Source organism: Chamaea fasciata, unplaced genomic scaffold, assembly GCF_029207755.1.
Source record: "Chamaea fasciata isolate MVZ Bird 193981 ecotype frontalis unplaced genomic scaffold, bChaFas1.0.hap1 SCAF_6, whole genome shotgun sequence".
Lineage (NCBI taxonomy): Eukaryota > Metazoa > Chordata > Aves > Passeriformes > Sylviidae > Chamaea > Chamaea fasciata.
The window spans coordinates 27,253,310-27,281,172 of NW_027094091.1; the positions used below are offsets into that span (position 1 = coordinate 27,253,310).

Genomic DNA, 27,863 nt, shown 5'->3' on the forward strand with positions numbered 1-27,863 from the left:
CCTACTGTGTTCTAGTTAGTATGTATTCCAAGAAATAACCCAAGGAAATTACTTAATTAGCAAAAGAGTCCATCTTCTTCAGTTTTCATCTTATTTTTGGTAGTGTGAACCACAAGGTGCCATATTAAGAACAAGTGTAGGAGCAGGAACAGGCACTTTTTATATGTATTTTATATATCTAACAGCCATAAACAAGTGTACAATTGGTGAAAGGATTTTTTTCATGACAGAAATAACAGCCTGTAACAAACTTCAGTTCAAAATATCTGGGTATATCCCACCATCAGCTGATGCAAACAGCCAGAGGAACAAAGCATAGCAAGGATGTTCAAGGATACTGATCTTTTTGACATATCACATGACCTTTAAAGAACAACACACACACACACACACTCTCATTGGCTAATACATGCACAGGTACATTTTAAAACTTCAGAAGTTTAGCTAAAAGTATTTATAGATTTTTCTGGGTTTTTTTCCTAGCTAAAAGGAAAAAAAAAAAGCCAAAATGCCCATACTCCTCGTCTCTATTCCCCTGTATTTCACTTTCTCTTATCAAGCAAGCAAGCCAGAAACATTGCCAGAAACCATGAATGCCCTACTGACTTATCACCTTTCTTTAAGCAGCCAGTTGTGTAGGCACTTGACATGACAAGAAGGAGCACTAAGTTCCCTTGGATTAGCTTTTCAGTGATTTATCTTGCTTCATGTAGAACCTGGAGAGATGAACCCCTTGTTCAATCCAGGCTTATCCAAATAATCAAATAAGTATTTCCAGCAAGTACTTCCACTGTAATGGATCAACATTTTTCTTGTGAAGCAAAACCTTAACACCTTGGACCAAAGTCCGTCTAGAACAAAAAAACTTTGAGGTTATTTCAAAAATAAATCTTCTCTTTGTGAAACAAAATTGACAACTATGGAACAAAACAAATAGTACTGGCTTTTATTAAGTATTAGCAGAAACACAGCTACATCTCTGTCTGCTACCTGGATGATTTTAAGAATATCTTTCTCCAGGAGCACTTCACATTTTTTGAGAAATTCCTTAAAGAAGCTGCACAATTTTTAATATTTTATGTAATAACTGAGTATCACTTAAAAAATTAAGAATTCATAAATAACATTTTTTGTTACCTTTGTGCTTCCGTAAAAAGTCAATGCTCTTCTGCAGCACAGTGGATTTATCCATCTTCCGAGCATTACCTGGAAGCATGGAACCCAACTCTTTGATAAGTACATTAAACTGATCTCGACGTTTCTTTTCGGACTTGTTTCTAGACACTCTGAAAAGTAAATCAGAAAATGTTTTATAAAAACTGTGAGACTTTCTTATAAACTCCATACTACTGCTATGCTCCTGATGGAAACAGTCCCTTAAGAATGTCTGCTGTGATAACTGTCACAAAAACACCTACTCCGTATCTCAGACACCATTTTTGAAGAATGGCTTCCTCCTCAAGGAACAGTGCAGCAAAGACTTTGGAATAAAGTACCCTTTCACAAAACACAAATAACTGAACCAGGATTATAAATATAATAATAAATAATAAAATATAATAAATATATCTGAAAAGCCACAGTAGAAGAAATGCTGTTGAGTAATACGTTTATTTGAAGAGTAACCTTTTTATTGTTTAGAAATCACACTGGTAAGTTAAAGCCTACAAGTATAGGACATTTCTTAGCTTTAAATAACTTTGAAATTTACCTTTTTGCTTTATCTTTGTCATCTTCTTCCACCAGCCCATCAAAAATGCTTCCGTCATTTCTGAAAGAAACAAAAAGAAATAAATGCTGGAGTGGAAATTCTTCTCCTCTAAAGTCCAATCACAAAGGAGGAGGAAGGGGGAAAGAACTGATTATTCACCATCATCATCTCCGTTACATCAAGAAAGCAAGGAACTTTTACTGTGATGTCTCACAAGGACCATCATAAGTAACTTGAATCTAAGTCTTTTAGTTCTGCTCGCATTTACTTAAGAAAAAGCAAAAAACCTTATATTTCTGACACAACTCAAAGGTTTCGTCAACTGTTTCTCAAAAAAACTTATAGCCCTATACAAACACTTAACTGAACAAGGCTTAAATTTGGTTTTCTATCCTCTTGATTACTTGCATTACTTTACCCTTTCGAACACATGGGTGAGGACATATGTAATTTATTTTTACTTACTGGTAATTTCTATTCCAATTACTGAAAATTTATTTTTTCAGGAATTCTGAAATATTATTAGTGGAAGAGACCTAAGGAATATGCTATACTTCATCCACGTATGTAATTTCATAAATACACAATTAATATCAGTGTTAACAGTAAGTATTCATTATATTTGCTTCCTCAATAGTTATCACTTAACCTTCTCAGCTTGACAACTGTCAGTCTACTGCTAAAGAGGTGTTAAAATACCAAAATAAGAATGTCTTTTCCTTCTAAGATGCCTCAGTATCCTTCATACAATTACTTTGTTTCACTTCCTTTTGCTTTGAAAGTCAAAACTGTTCTTCTGTTTTCCAAAACTGCTGTATAATGGACTTTCACATGTTATTTCTCTTACTTCTCCCTGCTTTTAGTCTATTTAGTGCTGTCCACACTGACCTCTGTGTGTCTATCCTGAAATGTCTTATCCTAGTGTTTCCTTCCCTTAAGCAAAGTAACCTTTCTAAAATGCTTACCTCATCTCTCTGATTTATAAACCATCAGGCAATTGTACTGTACATTATGATAAGCAGTGATGTTAGGAAGTTACTGTTTTGAATGCTACTACATAAACATCACGCTTTTAGAAGCAATTCATATATTTAAAAGGCTGACGTTTCAGTGAGATGCCACAAAATTTCACTAGAAGAACTGACAAGTTAGACAACAGTTATAGAAGTTTTACCCTTTGCTTTTACTCTTATTTTTGTCAATTGTGTTTAACTTGACATAAATCAGATACAAGTTTCATTTCCCAAAGTCTCAAAAATGGTAATATACAGGATATTAAGTAGAGATTGTTCACCTAAGCTGCTAAGAGAGTGCAGCTCAAGGAATCAAGTAGAAAACATACCTGAGCTACTACTTTTCCCTTGAAATAGGTTAGCAGGTCATGTTACTATCATCTACAGCAACACTAATCATTTAAATGTATTTGCTTTCCTTAATCAAAAACAGAAGTACGAAAGAAATTAAAAGTTCAAATAAACGTTAAAAATCAGCTCAACTTGCACTGATGTTGTTCCATGGCTGAAAACAAGTAATGCATTTAAAGATTAACCTCAAGCGACTGAAATCACTATTTCCAGTGACTACAGAATGACACATCTAACAACTACCAAATTAACTTTGTCAAAAATAACCAAAACCTCGCTCTTTAATTTTTGCGTAAGTTAACATCAAAATGTATTAACCATACAAAAAAGACTTTTAAAGAAAGAACCAAACAGTAATTTTACCAAAACTCTCCATATCTGTTAACATACCTGTCTGCAATGGAGCTCATTTTATGGGTACTTATGGTAAAAAACATAACATATCACACTTTAGTCTTGTGGTAGACATTTGTACGCTTGCCTGTAAGAGAAGAAAAAAAAATAAAAATGTGACTTGAGGGGAAAAAATGTGTTCTTTGTTAGAGCACACTGATATTTTCATTTGCTCCTAATCCTCCCGTCTCTTCCAACCTTCTGCTCTGCCCTCCTACCTTCCCTAAAGCAATCTCCATTACCAGCATAACCTGGGCCTTAATATTTCATTTTACATGACAGAGTTCAAGAGAACATTATTAAAGGCTACAGTAAATATGTCTGTACTAAACCAATACAAACGTTTTTATGACTCTGAATTCATATATAGCTTTTAATTTTTATTTTAACTTTTTCCTAAAGAACCCTCATAAGTTTGAAGGCTGAACAGATGTTAAATACACTTATAGCAGTACATTCTGTTTAGAAACAGTGCAAACAGAAAGCATTTGGGATATAGTACAAGTATCATTTGTTCTTACTGTACTTTTTCTTGAGTACATTGTTATCATAAGACATTTGAAAAGATAACAAGATACCAATTAGAATGTGATCTCTGTACTCTGAGAAATTTAATCTGACCATTTCTTAAAGCAGTCACTTATTGTGACAGGAAGTTTTTGGTTTTCCAGATGTGCACTTGACTTTAAGTTAAGAATGTGAACAAAATATTGAGAGAAGGAATATAACACAGGTCATAAAAAGGCTAAATTCAAACATAAAACAAATTAAATTTAATTAACATAAACCAAATTAAATTTAAATTTAATAAACAACTTAAATTAAAATTAAACCTGTTTCTTTCATATGGAAAAGTTAGTTGTCAGAGACTGCTCAAATGGAGCAGCAAGACTGTAACACTGGCAGTGATTAGGGAACTCCATGAAGCATGTCTTATATGAGCTGAACTTGCCTATCTTCAGGAATTTTTAGTAGGCTACAAATTGAATAGTAAAAAAGCTATTAATTTCAAAGAGGATGATCTCAGTCCATTTAGTGACTTAATATTTTCTGAGAAAGATTTGTTTGTTTCTGAGAGTACTAAAACCAGTGGAACTGACAGTGTCAACACTACAATAAATATGGCTGCAAATGCATGATGAGGGAACTGAGAAAGACAGTTTGTGATTCAACCAAACTGTCTCTGCATCTACAACAGCCACATACTGCGTGGGTTTCCTTCACAAGAATAGCATTTTTCACCACAAAGTTTCATAACTTGAGTGCAGCAGGAAAGTAAATGAGAGAGAGTTGCTGCAGCAGAATCTCTTTCAAGGCACATCACAAGGCATGTTGGTGCTTCTGCCCAAATGCCTCACTTCTTCAGTTAGTACCTACCACCTTTGTCTTGCCTTTTCCCTCCAAAATCTAGTGCTATGAAGACACATCAGCAGCAAATCACTTGTTTCCTCCAACTCTTTAAACTAACAACTGGACTGGCCAGACTGAGAAATTAAATTCCTCAAATTAGCTGGCCACATAACAGAGTTGTGCCATTTGAAAGCCAGCCATAAATGGCATGAGAAAAGTAAATTATGAAGAACTGTCTGTTTGAATTTTTGTCAAAAGTGCACAACAAGAGACAGATTGCTCAGCAGTAAAAGCTAACTATCACGACTGGCATGGAACTAAGTTTACAATCAAGACAAAAGTTAAAAACTTGTTTTCATTTAGCTAACATGGTAAGCTAATACAGCTATGCACTAATTACACTTCTAGCCCTGTGTTAATTTTTTACAAAAACAGTACCTAAAATTGTAGGGATCACGAGCAATCTGAAATTCTTTAAGAAGAATTATACACTTTCCCTAATCTGCAAAAGAAAAACACTTGTACAGCTGTACACCTGTACAGAAAACATTTACTTGTAACTGATATACTCATGTAGAATCAAAATTTAGAAGTCAGAATTTTTCACTTTAACAGAGCACTTAATTCCCAGAACTCAACAAAATCATTCATTACAATATCCAGATCTTATGTCAGAACTGGCAACCTAGAGCTGGTATCCAAGACAAATAGTTTAAAGTACTAAAAAGTACATGAAATGCACCTGTAGCACACTGATTTCTCACCTTTCAAGATCTGACCCTTCTGTCTTTGTATCCAAATTTGCAAGAACTGAACACTCTCAGTGCTTATGCATGCCAAGGATAAGACTGCAGAGATAATACCACCAAAACCAGTCAAGTTGAAAGTAAACACTAGGTAAATAAATGATTGTGTCTATCTCTAAGATTCAAGTTCAGTCATGTTCTGGAGAAAAAAAGACACTACTTAACATTGCTACTCAGACTATTGGTGTTGGTAACTAAAAGCCATGGGAACCTTATTAATTATTAGAAGACAGTTTTACCTTTTACACTTTGGGACTTGTTAAAGTATGAGGTTTAGGGATGAAACCTGGTTCCTGTGAAGAACAATGTGGAGTTAGATGTATCCTCTTCCGCAGAAAATGAATTCCAAACTGTCAAAAAATAATAGAGAGCTTTAAAATCAGTGAGTTTAAAAATCATCTGCTTCTTCATTTTTTAATAAAGACAAGCAATTGACTTAATGAGAGTAATCTCTAAATGCAATATTCTGCTTATCAAAAATATCTCAAGTATTTCACTACCTGAACTGACATTGCTTTAAGGTTCTTCTTGATAAGGAGGATATTCTGACAGAGTTTTATCTTGGCTTAAAGCTATCGTTTTATGCCTAAATGTAGTCTTGATGTCCTCTTCACTTTTGAATTTGTTACCACTTGTACCATCTACGTCTTCATGTCCACTTACTACCTTCAAAGTGTATTTATATACCGTTATTTATGGCATATAAATAACGGTATATAAATTGAACTAAAGTTCAATGGTATATAACTTGAACTAAAGTTCTTATAAGGGTCTCTTCTGGCTTTCTGTTACATCTTCTCCTCTCCAAGTCTCCAAAATTGTTATTCTCAGGACTCCAGCATATGTAGAATGCTACTGCTGATGCTGCTGCCAACTAGCAAAGTTGCCCAGTTGCATTATTGCCTGTCCCTCAAACACAGTCATTAACTCTGTTTCAAAACCCACTTCAAAATCAATTCCTAGAATGTATCACAAACTTGCTTCGCGACTGCACTTCTTCCAAACAAAAACTCAACACTGACATAAGTGATCGCCTACTTCCAGTCTCTTTATACCACTACATTTCATTTATAGTTACTTCCCTTGAACCATGCCGCTTTCCACATTTTTTATGCTACATCAAATCAGGTTTTTTCCCTCATCCCTGTTTCCATATGCCTTAGTTACTGGTCTTAAAATAAAATAAATCCACTATAACATGTACTTCCATTTCTGAAAGATTTTATTTTAAAGTATATTAAATTCTGAAAAGGAAGCCGGGATCTATAAACTAAGGTTATGCTACTTGTAAATTCATTGATGACTTTTATGGAAAACACCAGAATTATCACTTACTTGATTTGAAAAGTTAAGTGCCTTCTCCTGCACCTAACAGAGGTTCTCAAGTGGTTAAAATATAGATGCAAATATTAACATAGGAAGTTAAAGTACGGCAGAACAATCTGCCGACAGGAGAAAAACAATTACAGTATGAATCAGTGAAGCCACTCGTTCTTGTCTGGCCAAATAACCTGCTGGCCCATTGACCTACTTTTTTAGGTGCTTACAGCCTCCTCTCCCATTCTGTTTTGTTCCATTTGACAAGTGCAAACATTAATAGTGACAAAGAGTCCCATGGAAGTCTGCAACATGAAACCAGTGTTTTTAAAACTGCCTGGAGTGGAACAACTCTGCCAACTCTCATCCAGTGCCTAACAGAGTTCTAATGATGAAAATTATCTCTCTGCAGTATGCAGGTACATTTCTATTGAATCACAATTACACACTCAGGATAAACATCACAGGTTTTAATCATAGAACTATCCTTTATAATGTCAAAAAAGGGAGCTCTTACACATATTTCACAAAAATATTTTAAGAAGAGCAGGAGAGGAATATGCTTATATCATAAATGAACACAAGCAAGCTTAAATCAGACCAGAAGAGTAGCTAATCACAGTGGAAAGCTTTTGTTGCCAAAACCACACAGATCTCTAACTCAGTAGAAATGGCATGCATGTGAAAGCCAGCAGAAAGGTTAAAACGCCTACATGCCAGTACTGGCAGCCACAAGTGTTCAAAGGTCATTGTTCTGTCTCCACAACTCATTACTTTTTAAAAAAAAATAAATTATGTCTGTCTGTCGCTTGATACTATGTGTTTTGAACACATTCAGGCATGTTTTCCAACTTCTCTGTAACCAAGGTGGCTAGAAACTTGCCATCTTAAAGGAAGCTGAGGTCCTCAATCAAAAATCTTAGCTGCTGCTGTGGATGTGCAAACCCTTACTACACAAAATTGCTTAATCTGTAGAAAAATTACAAAAACTAGCAATACTGCAAATTCTGCACTATGCTGACTTATCACTCATGAAGAGGCAATAAGTTACTGGGTCCCAAGTCATTGCTTGGCCATATAAAAAAGGTCTTGAATAAGTTACAGGGTAAAAAGGGATAATCAACCTAAGGTAATAAAGTTCACACCATCTGATAAAAAAATCCATTTTTTGAGACTGAAAAAATTTCAGTACCTTCAGTCCAATTGTATTATCAATACTGGAATGCACATTGGTAATATTAAATATTGGAAACAAATTCAAAGATTGAAACCAACTATGAAGTTACAGTACAGTCTTGCTAATGACAGACGTTCTGTCAGGACCGGACTGAAAAATGAGTGAGAAAACGGTGAATGCATTGCCTGTATTTCATTTTGTATAGAGCCAGTAACTGAAATCCCTACATCTCCAGCATTTCACCATAATGGTAACACTGATAAATATTTTTGAGGAAGAATAAGTATTGCCCTTATAATGTACAAGTATTTTTATAGAAAAGCCTTGATTTATGTAAAATTTATGTTATGGCATACAAGTAATTCTTACATGATTTTGAAGATTACAGCCATCAGAAATAATGTGAGGTGGCTAGTATTATTAAGACATGTAATTTCATACCAGGAATATAATAGGAAAAACATATCAAGCAACACAGTTTTCCAACCCCACCGTTTCTTCAAACAGAAACAGATGAACTTCTTTAACACAGTCTGATTTATGTGCTATAATCCAAATTTGCCAGGGGAGCAAACTAGCTATTAAAATCATTGAGGATTAGCTGTAGAGAAGATCTTGTTTAAAGAATCAAAGCCACAGCACCTAGTGCCCTGCAGAGCTCTAACACTAGTCACTCACCAGGGTAAGAAAGACGAAGAGCAGAAACATCCCACTGAGCAAACAGCTGAGTAGAGCCTGACTCCCAATGTAAGCACAGTGTCAGAAGCCCTGCTCATTACTGAGACTCCTTTCCATGAGCTTCTGATCATTTGGATTACGAATTTCTGGGGTTTTACTCTACTAGGACATAATACCATAATTAGGGCAAGCAGAGATCCGGCCATTATCTCCTGCCCAGAAAAGTACATCACTATCACGCATATTCTCCATTTTGCTTATTGTTTCATTGGATTAGCTCCAGCCCAGCCATTTTTCTCTTTACCTTTCTCTTTTTCGGAGGTGGGGTAGAGGGGAGGAGAAGAGGAAGATTTCGCTCTGGTTTATTTTCTCTCCAAGAACCATAGTATTTTGTAGAGCAAGAGATTTTTTGACAGGTAAACCATAATCACCTGCTCTCTAATCACAATTTTGGTCTAATAAAACAAACAAGCAGGTTTCAATCTCCTTTGCTTGCAACGGTATATACACCAACAGAAAGCAAATTAGGGTAAGGACTGATAAATCTTTTCCTGCTCATCAAAGGCTGTCTGTGAAAATACTGTTTTTAAAACTGACATTTCCTTTTTTACCCCAAAAAAAAAAAAGGGGGGCAACTGAAAAACAGAAAATCTAAAGATGGGGCTTCAAGGAACTTTGCTCAAACTTTGCAGCTGAACAGGTTATTTCAGCAGCTGGGAATTTTCACATATTGCAAGCTTTCCTCTATCACATCAACAAATCAGTTTTTGGTCTGTGCTTGTGCCGAAGAGATGACACATCCCAGAAATGTCATTTTCTGAGATAAAACACACTATAGCAGCAGGTGTTCATCTTCCAGTGCTTCACAGGACAACTGATGAGAGAGGGCTGCTTCTAGCATGGACAGATCCCAGATGGCTTTTAATAGGAAAATTTGTGAGTGGTCATGAATAGTCTGCTGTGGAGAGCAGTTTCCTTAGGTGCATCACCTTTTCAGGGAGTACTCAAGGATATATACTGGAGAAAATACAGTAGAACAGAAGACTGGTGGTGTGGCTTGCCATTACCTGAATGACACTCTTAGGTCTGATACTGAAGGACTTTTGGGAAGAGGATAAGTCCAAGCAGTCTACAGGAGACATTAAATGCCTGTTAGAAGGCCTGTTGTGGTAGTAATCAGTGGTATCACCGATTTAGTTGAGTTATAATGACATTTGAAAGAATGCATAGTATTTGCATGCCATCATACACAGTCCACAGCAGCTAAAAGAGGCTACAGATCACCCTCAGTAGCAGAAAACATGACAACAGAGGTAAAGATAGGTCAAGTTCTTAAGAAATGGTTTGTCACACAGATATGCCCTGGTCTACTCCCCAACAAGGTAATGGACCTAAACAAGCTGCTCAAACATTTGCTCAAAAGACTGCAAAAAATATCCTCACAGAAATAAGAATTATGAGGATTACAGGAAGACGCAATTCTCTCCTGCATGCTTCATGTATTAGACAGTTCCACCATCAGGAGAGAGATTTCTCTAGGACTTGGGACTGACCACAGTTTGCAATTTCCATCTCTCTAGCTCACAGAAAAAGAAAACACCCCTGCCCATCACTCCTCTGCTCCAGGTCATTTGGGCTGATCTCTGTTTGACCAGCTGTTCTGCGGCCACTCTTCTACCCTTCTATGCAGTCTGTAACTCTTTCCCCTTACTCAACACAGAGATGGCCCCATAGCTCCCTCCCCGATACAGTGCAGCTCCCTAATCTTGGTCCAGACCGCAGTGAAGATACATGCAAGAAAGGTCCAATAAGCCTCAGGCCTTTCCCTGGGTTACAGTGATTACATATTGGTGGAGTTCGCAGTCCTGAGGGATGTGAATTGGGTGAGCTGTAATGTTAGGCTCCTTGGAGCTAGACAATATGAACCCCAGGGAAACTGCCCTCAGGGACAAGGGAGAGCAACAGAACTGGCAGATCTGTAAGGATGTCCTCCATATAACACAAAAGCTAATGATCTCCAGGCAAAAGAAATCAGGCAAGGAAGACAAGAGTCTAGCAAGGATGAGTAGGGACTGCTGGTCAAACTAAAGGGCAGGACATAAACGGATCCCTGTACTCTGTCCCAGGACAGGTATCCTAGGAAGAGTAGAGGGACACAGTCCAGTTGTGAAGGGAAGGGATGAGGAAGGCCTTGGGGAAGCTGGAGCTGAACCTGACAAGAAATGCAAAGAATAACACCATCCATACCTACAATAACCAGAAAAGGAAGGTCAAGGAAGGTGTACACACCCACTAAACAAGGCTGGTAAACTGGTAACAACAGATGAGAAGGCTAAGGTACAAAACAACTTTTTTCTTCAAGTCTTGGCTTGCAACCTCTCTTCCCATGCCTCTTGAATGGATGGACTGCAAGACAGAAACTAGAGAAACAAAGTCCCTCCCACTGTAAGGGAAGATCAGATTTATGACCACCTGAGGAACGTGACTGTATATAAGTCCATGACACCTCATAAGATGCATCCCGGAGTCCTTAGGGAATTGGTTGATGTATTTGCACAGCCGTTCTCCGTAATATCTGAAAAGTCATGGCAATCATGCTAAGTTCCAGGTGACTGGAAAAAGGGAAACATTGAAACCAGATAATCTTTATGGTGCCTTCCAACCTAAACTATTTTATGATACATTTGAACCTGGCCCACACTCGTCCATGTACCCCACTGATCTGATCTCTGACTCACCAAACTGACTTCTCAAAATATCCTCAGACCTGCCACTTCACCAGGAATTTGCTAGCAATCTGGACTATTTGCCTGAGACTGGCTTCCCTCCAGATCCCTGGGGGTGACCAGGAAAGCACTCAGCAGGTTGCCAGGTGTCTAATAATTGGTCCTTGGCTGTGGGATGCTGAAGCACTTACCAGGCTTTTTTTTCCCACTCCATCCCTTTCCAGGCTGCCTGTATCATCTTTGCTTTCCAAGATTCCAACTAACTACACTTATAAACACCTGAGGTGTTATTTATGTGCCTCCATCAAATTAACAAATTTAGTATCTAACAAAGATACTAAAAGAAAGTGATATAATACAAATTTTTGGACTCGTCAGTGAACAAGCTTCCCAAATCAGAAAAAAAAAAAAAAAGGGACAATAAAACATACTACAAACCCTAGTTTATAAGATAAATCTGAAAGGCAGCATTTAATAACCTAGCCATCAGAAATAGCTGCTATTCTTCTGCAGTCTCACTTAAAATATTTTCTCAGTCATTTGTATACACAGTTCCTTACTAGAGATTCCCTTTTTTTCAGTCACAAAGCTGTAAGAGTGAGTGGTAGAAATAATTGCAAATCACGTGCAACTAATCTATACATAAAAAGACAGTGGCTACATGTTATGATCCCTCCTTGCTCCCATTTTTTAAGGCTCCACCCTTCTTTGGCTCTCACTGGACGTGCGCACCCCTTTAGCTCTGGCCACATACTGAAGCAGATTTGTGAAATTTTGTCTTTAAGATAATGCACATATCACACAGTTTTAATAAGAATAAAATAATAAAGATTGTATATTAAAAGTGTGGCTCCATCTACCTTTGAAAACTGGCACAGCTAAGAAACAGTACCCCTCTACAAAGAGCAGGAAGCTCTTAGCTAGATCTCCCACTCCTGGCTCTATAACAGGGTACCCTGAGTTAGGCTTGAGTATGTGTTGTGTTTGCACATCTAAAATATAATATATATTTCATAATCAAGTCTGGCTTAAAAGTACACCTACTGTCTCTCTTTAGATGGTGCTTAACACAAAATGAGTATTTCAGTACAGGAGTTTAGGTCAAGAGAAACTAATTACTAATCTGTGAGTGTTACAATTCAAAACTGAAAACTTTCACATCCCTGTTTAAATCTTCATTTCCTTTAATGGAATTCTGGGAAGATAAAACCTGTAGTCAGCTAGTCAGTTGAATAACAGATCCTAAATTTAAGCTCACTGTGCTGAGGAAAAAAGTGTTATAGATGGTATAAAATCTACAGTTCTACTACACCCTAACAGGACTCATCTAAACTTGGTACATTTCACAATGAACAAATAAAACCAAGCTTCCTTCTCCCAGCCTCTTAGATGGAACTGAGAAGGTAGACAATTGATAAGTTTTTTTCACAAGATCAAAAGCTGTAAAAATTTTACACACACATTCTAAAGCTTAAGTTCCCACTGGATATTATAACTATCCCATAAAACTATTTACTACACACAAATCAATCGTTTTTCTACAGAATAAAGTTACCAGACAATGGAAAAATCTTCACTTGATGATTTCTCAGTATCAACAGCAATTTAAGGAAAAAACTTTAAAATACAGTCCTGAGATATCTACCCTGGAGTTAAAAACACTTTGAAATAATTAATCCAATTAAAAATGTGCATATTTATGAAACTGAGCATTATGAATTTTAGATGCTTTGTATCAGACACAAACAATAGTTTAACAATATTTTTTTCTAAAATAGTTTGTCACATTTTCATCAAAACAAAAATACTACAAAGAATCCTAAGAAATAAAACCGAAGAAGAAAAATTTATTAAACATTTAATTCCTATACTGGAAAATAAACATGCAAATTCACCAAGAAATGAGACAGATCAGAGAGTCAAGCATTGGTTTTCATCTACCCCAATAATAAAAGGGAAGTACTTTTTGAAAATTGTCCTGGAGAAAATTAAGTACCAATTTCAACAGACATAATTATTACAAATTCAAAGCATGATAACACCAAGGAAATAATTCTTCCATTCCATGTAAAATTTCTGTTTGGTATTGATATAAATTGTCTTGGGTTGCAATATATAACCAAAAGCATGTATTCTATTCCCAGTCTGTTGAAACCAGTTGAAGATGTGTTTTTTCTTTAAACCCAGAGGCAGGGAGGGAAGGGGGGAAGGGGGGTGGGTGTCTTTTGTTAATGGACCAGCTGTTAAAACCAGGTGGAGCAATGTTCCTTATCCTCCCTCCAGGTGGATATCTCCTGTTAATGGGTCATTAAGGCTCACCACACGATAACATTACATCATCCTATTGGGAGATGCCCCACCCAGTGGGAGGAGCCAAGCATTCCTACCCAGATAAAAGCTGAAATTCAGGACAGCAGGAGAGCCTGTTTTCCACTGGATTCCTGAGGAACACCAGACCCGTCCTACCACTGCTGGACCCCTTCTACAGATTCACCTCTACTCCAATGGAACCACACCTGTTACTCCAGAAGGATTTATTTTGAATGCTTCCAACATCCTGACCAACAGGGTGTTCTGACTCTGTCAGGGTTTTAGGATCTTTGCTTGTTTGCTTGCTTGGGTTTTTTTATACTACTACATTTCTATTTTTAATATTCCTAGTAAAGAACTGTTATTCCTATTCCCATATCTTTGCCTGAAAGCCCCTAACTGCAAAATGATAATAATTTGGAGGGAGGGGGTTTACATTTTGCATTCCAAGGGATGCTCCAGCTTTCCCTGGCAGATACCTGTCTTTCCAAACAAAGACATAAATGCAGGCTTAAATTCAGAAAATGTAACTTTATCGTTGCTATTATTACTGCAACAACGCTCAGCTATCCACCTCAATTACTCTTCCTGAAATACATGAGCCTACACATTACGTGAGCATTTCAGCTGCCAGACTTTTAGCATGCAGATACGTCTTAAAAGGTGGGAAAGGAAGCTAAAGAGAGATGATGAAATTCACATAAATGAATCTTTCTGAAATTCTATCCTAGACCAGAAAAAAACCACCCAATGAAGATTTATTAGCTTTTACATTCAAATGAACATTTACACTTTTTACATAAAGAATTCTGACTAATCAAGAGAAAACTTTAGACAAAATTTTCTGCTCTGTTCCCATTATGCCTTTCTAAAACTTCCAGAAATCAAGAAAGTCACCAGTTGGCCAAGAGGGTCTGTAAGAAGTTATGCAAATCATTTCTGCACCCAATGTCTTTATCACAGAATGGGTCAGACTGCGAGGGACCACACTGGGTCAATCCATCCAACCTCCCTGCCCAAGCAGGGTCATCCTAAAGTACAGGGTTGTGTCCAGACATTTCTTGAGTTACTTCCAGTGAGGGATACTCCACAGATTCTCTGGACAATCTGATCCAGTGCTTGTTCACCTGCACACTAAAGAAGTTCTTCCTGTTCAGCTGGAACTTCCTGTGCATCAGTTTCTGCCTGTTGCCTCTCGTGCTATTGCTTGGCAACACTGAGAAGAGCCTGGATTCATCCTCTTGACACTCTCCCTGCTGATACTTACATACATTCATAAGGTCCCCTCTCAACTGCCTCTTTTCCACATTAAACAGCCCCAGCTCCCTCACTCAGGCTTTCCTCACAAGAGAGATGCTCCAATCCCTTAATCCTCTTTGTTGCTCTCCACTGGACCTGCTCCAAGAGCTCCATGTCTCTCTTAACCTGTGGAGCCCAGAGCTGGACCCAGCACTCCTGATGTGGCCTCACCAGGGCTGAGTAGAGGGGCAGGATCACCTCCCTCAGCCTGCTGGCAATGCCCTTCCTAATGCACCTCAGGACACCACTGGCCTTCTCATCCACATGGGCACATTGCTGGCCCATGGACAGCTTACTGTCCACCAGAATCCCGAGCCCCTTTTCCACAGAGCTGCTTTCCAGCAGGTCAATCCCCAGCCTGTGCTGGTGTATGCAGTTTCTCCTCCCAAGGTGCAGGACCCTGCACTTGCCTTCATTGAATTTCTTTTCTCCTTATCTCTTCAGCCTGTCAAGGCACTTCTGAAGGGCTGCACAGCCCTCTGGGGTATTGGCTGCTCCTCCTGCTTTGTGTCATCAGCAGACCTGCTGTTGATGTCTCTGATCCTTCATTAAGTCATTAATGAGTAAGTTAAACAATTCCCAATATTGAATTGTGGGTGACACCACTAGTGTCAGGCCTCCAAACAGATTCCATGTCACTGATAGCGACTCTCTGGGATCAGCCAGGTCTCAATCCATCTCACTGTCCACTCATCTAGACCATGCTCCCTGAGTCTGCCTACAAGGATGTTGTGAGACAGTGTTTAAAGCCCTGCTTAAGTTGAGGTTAAAAAATATCCACTGCTCTCCCCTCATCCCTCCAGGTAGTTGTTTCATCATAAAAGGCAATCAGGTTGGCCAAGGATGATTTGCCTTTAGTGAATCCATGCTCCTGATCACCTTCTTGTCACCCAGATGGATAGAGAAGGCCTCCAGAATCAGACATTCCATCACCTTTCCAGTGATTCAGATGACGCTGACTGGCCAGTACTCTGGGTTCTCCTTTTTGCCACTTCTGAATACCACTGTGACATTTGCTTCCTTCCAGTCCTCCAGTACTTCTCCTGATTGCCCTGATCTCTCATGAGCAGCCACATTATGCTGTCCACCAGCTCCCTCAGCACTTGTTGATGCCTGACCTCCTTCAAGGAAAGTCTTCCTTCCAACATACCCTTACCCTGGTCTCCTAAGTCAGATATTCTGGAAAGCTGGTCTTGTCAGTGACGACCAAGGCAAAGAAGGCACTCAGCGTCTCCACCTTCTCTGCATCCTTGGTCACCAAGGTCCTCTTCCATTTAGTAAGAGATCCTCATTATCCTAGGCTTTTCTTTTGTTATTTATGTATTTGAATAAGCCCTTCTTGTTGACCTTGACATCCTCTATCAGATTTAATTCCAGGTGGGTCTTGGTCCTTCCTGTCTTATTTCTAGTTTGACAAGCACTCATATTGATTCCAAGCAGTCTGCCCCTGCTTCCATCTCCTGTATTTCCTGATTACACTTGAAAAACGACAGCAGTTCTTTATTCATTCATGCAGGTCTCCTGCCCTCCTGCCCCTGTCCAACTTCCTGCTCATTGTTCTTGAGCATTAAAGGAGTCATACTTGAGAATCAACCAGCTCTCTTGGACTCCTGTTCCCATGGGATTCTTTCAAGAAGATCCCGGAAGAGGCAAAAGTTAGCTCTCCTGAAGTCCATGGCTGTAATCTTACTTGCTGCTTCTTACTTACTTACTCCTTCATCCTTACTTACTTTTTACTTACTTGCTTCATCCTTGCCCTTTACAGTTCATAAAGGATATAGCTTATGAGTCTTAAACCAGTTTTAAGGGACATCAAATTATTTTATATCATCAACTTACTCCTTTAAGATACAATTATCTAGCACATCCAGAAGCATCTTACTGATTCTCAGTTATGCCTACAAGAAAAAGTGATGGGGGGTCAGAGGAGAACAGGCACACCATGCCAGACAACTAAACAAAATGAACTAAAGAGATTTTTGTAGGTGGTTTTGTTTCGTCGGGAGATTTTTGCTTTTTTTGTTTTCCCTCTTTTTCTTCGGTTCATCGGTTGGTATTCTCTAACTATGAGACAAAGACTTATTCCTAACTCGTGGTCAGGGTATTTACCTAGAATGTGGGAAAAGTAAGACTAAGTACTTCCTCTGAATCTGTCCACAGGTGAAGAATTACCACATGAAAGATAGCAAGAGCAATACACACCAACTACACCAGTAACTAAATAGCTAGAGAGACCAGGCACCTCACGCCCAAACAGCTACTTATGTTTGTAAGCACTTTTACCAATCTCCTTGATCAAGCCAAAAGTCTGTGTAATGTTAACCTTTGATCATGGTTCTGATCCCTCATTTCCATGGCCACATTAAATCCCCTCTTTTCAGCTAGCATTAATATGTGATCAGTTGACAGAGCCTAAAACAGAGCCCCAAACTAACCCAAATGTTTCATTCAGCTAAATCAACTACATTTGTTTCACCATAAGACTGCTCAAAAGGTATGTTGGCACAGGGGAAGCAGCAGATCACCAGCTCAGACATCTTTTGGCACCAGTGGCACTTCATGCTGACCTACACCATGTGTTAAATCACAACCAGAAAGCAAAATTAAGAAAAATAAGACTCAAATTTGTGCTTCAAGAAATGAGGATTTTAGTTAATGCTTGAGAAGCCTGCATCATATTTAAATGAAACATCTTTATTCTCCCATGTGCTGTTGCCTCTCACATGACAATCCATGACAAATTTAAACTTCTGGGCAGAATGCAACTTACTCTCATATACTAATCTAGACTCATGGATCAGCTTCTGGATATGAAACCAAACCCAGAACTCAGCCTTAGAGTCAACAGGAATCTCAAGCAAAATGTAAATATATATACCTGATGTGTTGCTTAGTTGTCAACCTATTTATCAAACAGCATGTTCATTAGCATCAATTTGGATGGTTTTAGAATGATCCTCAGTACAGATACGTATACAAAGATATTCCTCTAAATTAATAATCTGAAAATAAGAAAATTTTATGTATTATTTATACCAACAACAGCTACTTATAACACTTATAATTGCATAGGTATACCAAATGGACATAATTTTAAAAAAATTACAACAGTTGCCAACAGCAACAGCCAAGAACATATGACAGGTGTTTCAGAAAGCTAATATTTTATCTGAAACTTAATTATCTTTATCATACAGAAATGCATACATATAAGTAAAACGCTTCTAAAAATATTAAGTGCAAGTCACCACTTTATTTTTTACAAGTTGATTGCACAATCCATGATTTGAGCAGCTGTGGAAGTGCTTCTGCTGCCTTAATTTCCCAGCATGGGTGACTCATGCACAGCTAAATTATTCTGTAAAGCTTTTGTGAAGAGTGGACTGTTTGCTTGCCCGAAAAATGGAGTAGGCAGTATACTTCACTGGAAAGCATCTTCAAAAGAAAGAAGTGAGAGTACACATTTCCATAAAATGAGACAGTTGGAAAATTTTAATCTACAACACTGAAATGCAGTCCAAGTCAAAAATTACCAAACAAGCAGCTCCTCCTCCCTACCTCCACCCACCACTTTCCCCAGAAGTCCTGCACATCATTTTGGAGACCACAAAGTGCTAACAAAAGGAAAATGAACGAGGTAGCTGAAAAAAGAACAAAACAAAACATGGGAAGCACTAGGGGATGGTCACTTCAGTGTATTTCCACTGTAAGAGAAGAGCAAATTTTAGACCACTTGATGAAACTGAATCGCCACGAACCAATAGGACCTGATGAGAGGATGTTGCCATGCCACTCCCCATCATATTTGAAAAGCCAAGGCAATCAGACAAAAACTCTGTCGACTGGAAAAAAACAGAAACATCGGTCCTATTTTTCAAAAACAGGAGAAATGAAGATCCAAGGAACCACAGAACAACGAGCCTCACCTCTGTCTGGGAAGACCATGGAAGCAGTTTTAAGGCACATACAACACAAGGACGTGATCAGAGACAGCCAGCACAGCTTTACTAAGGGCAAATCGTGCCTGACCAATCTGGTGGCCTATGATGGAACAAGAGCTGACAAAGTTAAGACCAACCAACTTCATCTAACTAGACTTCTGTAAGGCCTTTGCATGGTCCCACACAACATCCTTTTCACCACACTAGAGAGACATGGGTGTAAATAGTGGACTATTGGAAGGAAAACTAACTGGATGGATGGGCACAGCCAGAGAGTTGTGGCCAACGACTCTACGTCCAAATGAAAGCCAGTGACAAGGGGTGAAGGCATCCAGCTCTCAGATCCTTAACACAGGATAGACATGGACCTGTTAGAGCAAGTGCAGAGGAGGCCACAAAGATAATGAGAAGACTGGAGCACCTCTCCTACTGAAGACAGGCTGAGAGAGCTGAGGTTCTTCAGCCTGAAGCAGAGAAGGCTCCACAAAAATCTCACTGCAGCCTTCCAGTACTTGAAAGGGGCTTTTAAAAAAGAGGGAGAGCAACTTTTTACACAAGCAGATAATTACAGAACAAGGAGGAACAGTTTAAAAGAGCAAAGATTTAGATTAGATGTTAGGAAGAAGTTCTTTACTCAGAGGGTGCTGAGGCACTGGAACAGCTTTTCCAGAGAAGTTGTGGATGGCTGATCCCTGGAAGTGTTCAAAGCCAGGCTGCACGTGACCCTGAGCAATCTGATCTAGTGAATGGCATTCCCTACTCTTGGGGGAGGGGAATTGGAACTAGATGATCTTTAAGGTTTTTTCCAAACCAAGCCAATGATTCTATCCAAAAAATATGTGGCAAAACACACTTCTGTATTAGCATGCTTACTATTATATTCCTATGGTTAACAAGCTTTAACAGAAGTAAAGAACTTAATTTTCTAGAATTCCAGTGTCTGCCAGATTCTTCAGTTTATCCCTCAATAACCTTTTATTGAAAAAACAAGCTTATACTGTAAATAAAAATTCAACACAATACTTACAGAATTCCAGACTTTAATTTCACTAAAGAAAACACTGGAATTACTCTTTTGTCAGAACTTAAACAGAAGAATCTGGGCTCAACTGGAATTACAGTGATTGCAAGACTTGAGATAAAGGACAAGTACTTCATATTACAAAGGCAAGAAGTGCCTCAACAAGGAAAGGGGACAGCCCTCCCCCCAAGAAAAAAAAAATAAACGAACAAACTCAACCAACCAACCCAAAACAGAAACACAACCGCCAAAAAAGCAACAAAACAGAAGAGTTTTGCAACTGATACAGAGAGGAAATAACTCTTGTTTTGGCTAAAGAATGAATAAAACTAAGACAAAACAAGTTTAGTTTTATTGTCCCTAGAAACTTTTGGCAAAACACTCAGAAACTACTTTGGGTATAGATGCTAAGTATACTTTTGCCACCCTGCTACAAGCCAGAACCCAAAGGAAATGGAATCAGCCAGCATTTAGTCAGTCATTGGACTTGTTCAGGTAGAAAAGATGATGCATTATTGTAACAAAAGAGCTATTCCTACATGAACCAAACAGAAACAGCAATGCAGCAACAGGAAAAAGCACATAAATGAACTCCAATTTTAATTTAACTTTACTGTAACCACTCTGCATATATTCTTATATGAAAATAAAGGAAGAGTATCTTTACTTAATTCAAACATTAGACCCCTGAACACAACTGAATTTCTGAATGTCCAGGAAACAAAGCTCAAAGAAACGTTATAGTTTAAAGTAACACTTGAACATTAAACATTTTAACATTTTTAACATTCTGCGCTTCTGAAATGTTTTTTATTTATGTAGACAACAAATTTTCTCACTTTTTCTTTATTCTCCTGAGCAGTCGAAGGATGCACTCCCTCTGAAACTTTCAGAGCTTGTGCTAAGTTCAGAAAACCTACTGAAATCACCTTCTGAGAGTAACCAGAGAAACAGCAAAAGACAAACAACAAATTCCCTTCTCATATATTAGTATCATCTTCAAAATATTAGCTCCAGTCAATTTAATTGTAAATTAAGTAGATTAATTATGATGAGAGTATTACTTTTCAGGCGCTGGGAATTTTCATAATGGTGGCTTTCAATACCTTGCAGACTAATTCTATGCTCATAGCATAATTCTGTCATGTGTCTCCCACTCTTTCAAAAATATTTTAAGATCGTGATATTGACTGAAAGACAAAATGTATCAGGAAATTCTACACCAAGCTCTTATAAACTTTGCAGATATTTAAGGTAAGAATTTTCAAGATTAGATTAAGGGTGGGGAACAGATCACAAAAACACCTCCTTTCTGTATTTCTGTATTTTGGAAATTCAGATTCTATCCTGAGACCCCCACATAAACCCTACGAAGTTTCAAATGAGTCCTCAAAGTTATTTCTGTGAGAACTATCAGTCCTTTTTACCACCTACAATACTGAACAAAAAATCATATTAACTACTTAGGACCACACTTGGTACATTTGTGTGACTTTAAACTCTCTCCTTCAGTTTTTTAAATTTTTATCTTCTGCAATTCTCACAATTTTTCTTTCACAGAACCATCAGACTACATTATTTCTACGTACCACGACACATGTTTCTGAGTGCTTATTTCCTGTGCCTCAAAGTCTTCTCTGCACACTTGAGATCCCAATGTTAAGGAAAGTTTCCTGTCTGACCATCCAGGAGCCACTCTGGCAGTCACTCCCAGCTTCAGAGACTTTCACCGCTGGTACTGAGGCCCCTTCACAGTGGGTGATTCTATCCCTCACAGGGCTCTTTTCCCACTTAATTAACAAACCTGACTTAGATCATACAGCACTTAAGTCCCTAAAAGCAACACTAGGAAATATTTATAAAAGTATTATAGTTATTTCAATTAACAATTAACATATCAGTTACCAAAAATCAAAATTACAATCAGGTTTTATTTAATTCCCTTCTGCTCACCACATTCTGAGAATGATTTCAAAGACCAAGGATCTTGCTAGTAGCCTATGAACCACTGGTACTGAGGAATGGGATACCAAAAATGATCAATATTCACAGGAAATCCTGAAACAAACATGAATTTTATGTTCAGGCCATATGCTAACAGGGTAATGAAAACAGCTGTATTTTATTTAAGCACACATTAAAGCTTGAAACAGTTTACTTATACCAAACACATTTAAAAATGCACAAGCAGAGCACTTCAACATACAGTGAATTATTCTTAAGGAAAGATTACTAAAAATAATGAGGAGTCTTCAGAACTTACTGGCTTACAACCCACATTTTGACTCTTAACACTTTTCTTCATTTTAAATTGAGGCTTCTATCTCAATTTTGAAAAAATTAAATAATACTGCAAATAATTTCATTGTTTTTATTAAAGCCAGTGATTTTTTTCAAACAGTTTCAAAATGCCGCTGCAACTTATGCTGTTACAAGCTTAATAGTTTCAGGGCGATTTTAATGGTTATATTAAAAGACTGTAGGCTTAAACATCCCTATCAACAGAAATCTTAATTGAATGTTGAAAATTTTCTAGAGAAAAAGCTGAAAGCCAAGGTCAAGATTCTGCAAAAATCCAATAAACAAGAAACATAGCTGAATTTAGTCCTAATTACTGGCTTAGATATGTGGAATATCATACTACAGTTAAGCATGCAAAAATTCTTGGGAAACTCTGAGCTTAAAATTAAACAGGGCAGATGGAGAGTACTCTTTCAACTGCTATTTCAAGATAAAATGATTTAACACCAGCACCAAAATATTACTTAGACTTTCAACACCTTAACAACTGAGGAATTCATTCCAGGCAAAAAAAAAAAAAAAAAAAAAAAAAAAAAAAGAAGAAAAAAAAAAAAAGAAGAAAAAAAAAAGTCTGTCATGATTCATGACAGCTAAGGGTAATAACTGCAAAAACCTGCAAAGACCATCTCTTTTTCGTTTTTTGTCTTGCTCTTACTTAGTGACTGCCATAAAACACTGGCCTTCAGGTTTTATCAACGCAGATGAGCAGCTCAAGCAAAACATTTGAGGTGGGAAGCATACATATTTTCAAATTCTATACAAAAATTGTAAAATGAAAGAACTCAGAAGACTCCTCTGTTAAACAATTTAAAAATATAAGCATGGAAAAACCCAAACTAATCCATCAGAATTACAAGGGGCAGTTACAATTTAGTTGTCTGAACCACTGTCATTTGTAGTATTTATGTGCTTCATCGACGGTTTATATTATCAAAATTGAAAGAAGCATTCCTGGCACTTTAAAAATTTTTCAAAATCAGCACCAAACTTATGGCTGGACTCGTAGCATAGATACATACCTTGGAGTTCACTGCTCTCATCTACTGACCTATAACCAAAGCTAACAACTATGGCTCTGTCCCCATTAGCAAGTAATCTGAGACTGTAGAAAAGGACCAGTAGATCAAAGCAGCTGGTGCTGACACTCCTACCCTAGCTGTTCAAGAGGGTTTATTTTGGATTAGATTTCATCTGGTCTCCAGAAGCAAACATCACTATCACATGGACCATTCAAATTTCTCCAGGAATTTCATGATTGATGCAGAACTCTATGTCCCCAGTAGAGACAGAAGAGCACTCTGCACCTGCAACAGAATTCACAGACTTGTTTTCTGAGAAAGGAATGTAGTTCAAACACACTGAGCCAAGCAAGTGGTAAGGGTGAGATCTTCTCCAAAGCAGCTTCCATTATCCAAATCACAATTGTAATGCATACATGGGAGTTATACCCTACCTTTTCAAACCAGATTAATCAACAGAGATGTCATGTCACAAACAGAGCACTTGATCACACTAGAAGGTATCAGAAAAACTCTGTGAGCATTCCTTGTAATGCCACACAATTGAAAATTAAAATAATTATAAAGACCACCTACTGGCTTCCACAAAAAACTTATTTCCTCTGTGCCAGAATTCAGCAAAGGACATAAATTAAGATACCCCTATTCCTTAGGCTTCATTTCTCTTTTCTTTGCTTATTTACTTCATCTTTCATGTCCTGTTTTCTCAATTCAAATATTTTACTTCTCTTCCTGTTTCTACCTTATTTCTTTCAGCCTTTCTCTCATTTATTTATTCATTCATTTTCTCCTATCACCTGTGCTATTAAATACACTTAGGGAAAAGTAAATATTCTTGCATCTCTGAACTTTCAGAGGCGTCAGTATTGTTTTTTCCCTGAAAATTCAGATAGTATAGTCTGAGACGGGTTTGTAAACACTGCTACTGTGATTTAACTTGCCCTAACTCAAACAAAATTTAGAAGGGGTAAAGATGATCATACATTTACTGCAATGACTCAAACCAATATCTAAATCCCACACTAACCAAATACGGGAATTGATAAAAATCAGCTAATGAAACAGGAATATTAGTCTACAGTAATACTGAAATTAGCCTGATGTTCTAAACATCATCTCAGAGAACAGCCACAGGAAGAAAGAAATACTAAAGGAAGCTAATCAAGCAATTTATGGAATGCAAGAACTTCATTAAAGAAATACCAGATAAAATATATTTGGTGTATACACAGCCTTTTTAGATGTAAAGCCAGGAACAAATTGCTTAATCTCTGCCTTTCTTTTTTTCTATGCTATGTAATTTTTAAAATAATTTAATCCTCTAGATTTTAGATTATATGCCAGAGCTTGTCCAAGAACTGTAAGTTACAAATAGGATTTTTTTTAATCTTTTGTCACATACAATTAATTCATTAGTTGCTTAGAATAACCAAACTATTCAGACTCACCTATTTTTACTGATACTCAGTATACAACATCCAAATAAATTTCCAGAAGATTTTGCAAATGAAAGAATGGGCCTCTCTCTACATTTGCTAAATTTAGACGAAAACAAAAAAAATCAGATCTCTTTAGAGCAATTCCTAACAAAAAACTGGTTTTTACGAAAAACAACGCTATACAAATTTTCACATGTACATAATCTGAAAAATTTAAGTATATTGCCTTTCCATTTCAGAAGAAATGTGGTCTTCATGTTCTAAAAATGTTACTTGAAAAGCAACATCAAAGATGCACAACACACAGAGGTTTTCAGGATGCTCAAAAAGAAGTATTTCGCAACTTTTAACCACACACACCGTGCACTGCCCAAAAAGATCAATTTTATTATGATTTCTTGTGAACATTAGAGTAGCAATAAAGAGAAAAAGCAAAGAATAGAGATAAGTTGAATTAAAAATGGACAACAGTTATGGAAATATACTGCTAAAGCAGAATTTGAAGGACAAATCAACAGCAGATGGGTGATAAAGTTAAGGAAAAGCACAAAGAGTACCAAAGAAAATCTTCTTACTCAGTGTTTATACCTGACACTACAATGGAGTCGAGGAGATTAGACCTGTTTACTTCTCACAGTCCAGCTAGAACATGCTCAGTAGCTCTGTCTGCTTATGACTAAAAGGATTTGGAATATATCTACCTCATCTGATTTGGACAGATGAAATGGATTTAGGAAATTTATTGAACTGGTACAAAACATATTTTCAGAAACCTATCATGCTGCCTAATGTAACTGGGATAGCAGAAAAAATACTGCAGCATAAAAATTTATTTCTCCTAAAACCTCGAGTGTTTGTTCCAGCATTTGCAGGTGCCTTGTTTTTCCAGTGGCAAGATTTTCATTGCATTTTACATCAAGAAAACAGTACGATCTTCCCTCTCAACTCATTCTCAGACACAAGCTGATGCTTGGTCCAATTTTAGGTGGAGACACATAACAGAGATTTAAGTCTCAGTAAATTAGAAGCAACTAAAACCAGGGTTCTGGAACAGAAAGTGTCAAGCATCATTAACTACAAGCACTGCTACCTGTAATTCCACTCATGACCAAACTTCACGCACGACCAAGCACCTCCAATGCATTATGAGCCACTAGGAATACAGGAAGGCCTTCTGCCAGCAAGACAAAATAATCCCATTTCAGCAAGATTGGCACAATGTCTATTCTACATAAACAGATCAATTTCTTGGGGTCTTTTTCTTGACCCAGTATAAAAGTGTATGTTTTGACCTAGTCAAAGAAACAACAAAACGTCTGAAAAATAACACCTGCTTAGAAAGATAACACATAAAAACACATACACAAAGTCTGCAGAGGGCCATGGCCATGATCCTCTGATACACTGAATCAAAATCCCTTTGTTTCTCGAAAGATAAACCATAAACAAACTACCCTGCTGTTTGGCGCTTCTCTCTGTATGATGCACAAAGCAATCAGCAACCTTATTCCAAGATACAACATGGACAAATCTTGCAAAGATGAAAATCTTCACCTCCTGGCCTATCCTCAGCTGGACAGTTCACAGTGTCCAATCAAGGAAGCAGGGAGAAACAACCCCTTCATAAATAAGGTGACACGTGAACAGAGACAGTAGTACTTGAATCCATTAAGATGCATTTTTCCGCTCTATCCTTACATGACTGGGGTATAAAGTCACCTCAACAAGAGCATCTGCAAAAAAACCACACATCCCTCCTCCTCAAAAAAAACCAACAAAACCCACACCACACAAAAAAAAGCCAAACAAACAAAGAAAAAAAGCATTCAGAAAAACAGTGAGTGTGGCTCATTCACTGCAACACATCCCTGGGAGAGATACTAGTTTAGTCTCCAGAAACCGCAGGGCCACACTAGCATGCTGCATTGCTGGGGACAGTGCCTTCATAAGGTCTGGGGTTTTTCCTCCTCCTAGTTTCCAAGGCAGCTCAGGTACAGTTCAGTTGTTTCATTCCATGCTCCAGTGTACAGGATAAAAGCTTATAAAAAGCTTATTTGAAGTTTATTCTAGCCCACACACACACCATTAGTTTGAATCTCAAATTTAAGTGGAAGGTCTACCTTGCCTGAGGTTGAAAAAGAGAAATTTCTGTTTAAAGCACTACTGTTCTAGTAGCAATAAAATCTACATACTTACTTAAATTACCTAGAAATACATTGTGCCTTGTAGCGTGGGTGGGTAGCATTAGTAGTCCAAATGTGATGTCATCTGAGTAAAAGTCTTCTTTGGCACAGTCTTCTGAAAAACAACAAAAAACCCTGTAGTTTAATGAAAATTAATCTGTTTGAAAAAACTTTTGGGCATTACTATCTCTGTTTTCTCTCCTGCCATTTCAGTCATTTTACATTCTTCAATTGGCCACAATTTCACTTTCCAATTTTTCTGTTCAATAGAATAATGCAAAAACTCATGAAGGAGAACTTCTACATTGCACACTACCTTTTATGTAGCTCTGGCACTGTCTGAAATCCAAACCTGCGAGACAAATGCAATAGCCCAATGGTAACACGAAATTTACAGATGTAACGATGTCTACAAAACACCAATATTAAAATTATTGCATAACAATTGCTTTGGATTGTATTATGACCTTGCAGAACAGCAATAATACACTACGCAAAGTTCTGGAAAGAAAATGCAACAATAAAATCTTAACTGTGTGTACTAGGGTTCAAACACGACACATGAACCACATCAGAACACAACTTGACATTCTCACAGAACATGCCTTGCAACAGCACAAGACTCCCCTCACGAATCAAACTCCCCTCACTAATAAAAAACCAATTTCAGTAAGATGTGCTGAGCAAAAGCTAACCATAAAATAGAGATTTCTATACACAGAGACTCTACATATTTAACGAAAAAATAGCTCCCCACCTGCTACAGATCATAACTTCTGTATTCCTACACACCATGCTGTGTTTTAAACACACATGCTCCAACTTGTT

The 27,863-nt window shown here is 37.6% G+C and overlaps 1 protein-coding gene across 8 annotated transcripts in view; it reads right to left on the reverse strand.

Annotated features, from left to right (window-relative positions):
• The window catches only part of CLOCK (clock circadian regulator), a 65,643-nt gene that overhangs the window by 28,113 nt on the left and 9,667 nt on the right, over positions 1-27,863 (reverse strand). For 3 of the 8 annotated variants that reach the window (XM_066185763.1, XM_066185755.1, XM_066185762.1), the window contains exons 2-6: positions 27,049-27,150; positions 5,864-5,974; positions 3,466-3,556; positions 1,712-1,771; positions 1,138-1,286 (exon numbers count right to left, since the gene is read on the reverse strand). In XM_066185763.1, coding sequence (XP_066041860.1) covers positions 1,138-1,286; positions 1,712-1,771; positions 3,466-3,512 — 256 coding nt within the window. In that variant the 5' untranslated portion in view covers positions 3,513-3,556; positions 5,864-5,974; positions 27,049-27,150. Of the gene's footprint in view, positions 1-1,137; positions 1,287-1,711; positions 1,772-3,465; positions 3,557-5,863; positions 5,996-22,046; positions 22,152-27,048; positions 27,151-27,351; positions 27,388-27,863 lie in introns of all 8 variants that reach the window. The other 5 variants (XM_066185757.1, XM_066185760.1, XM_066185756.1 and 2 more) reach the window with 5 other exon arrangements.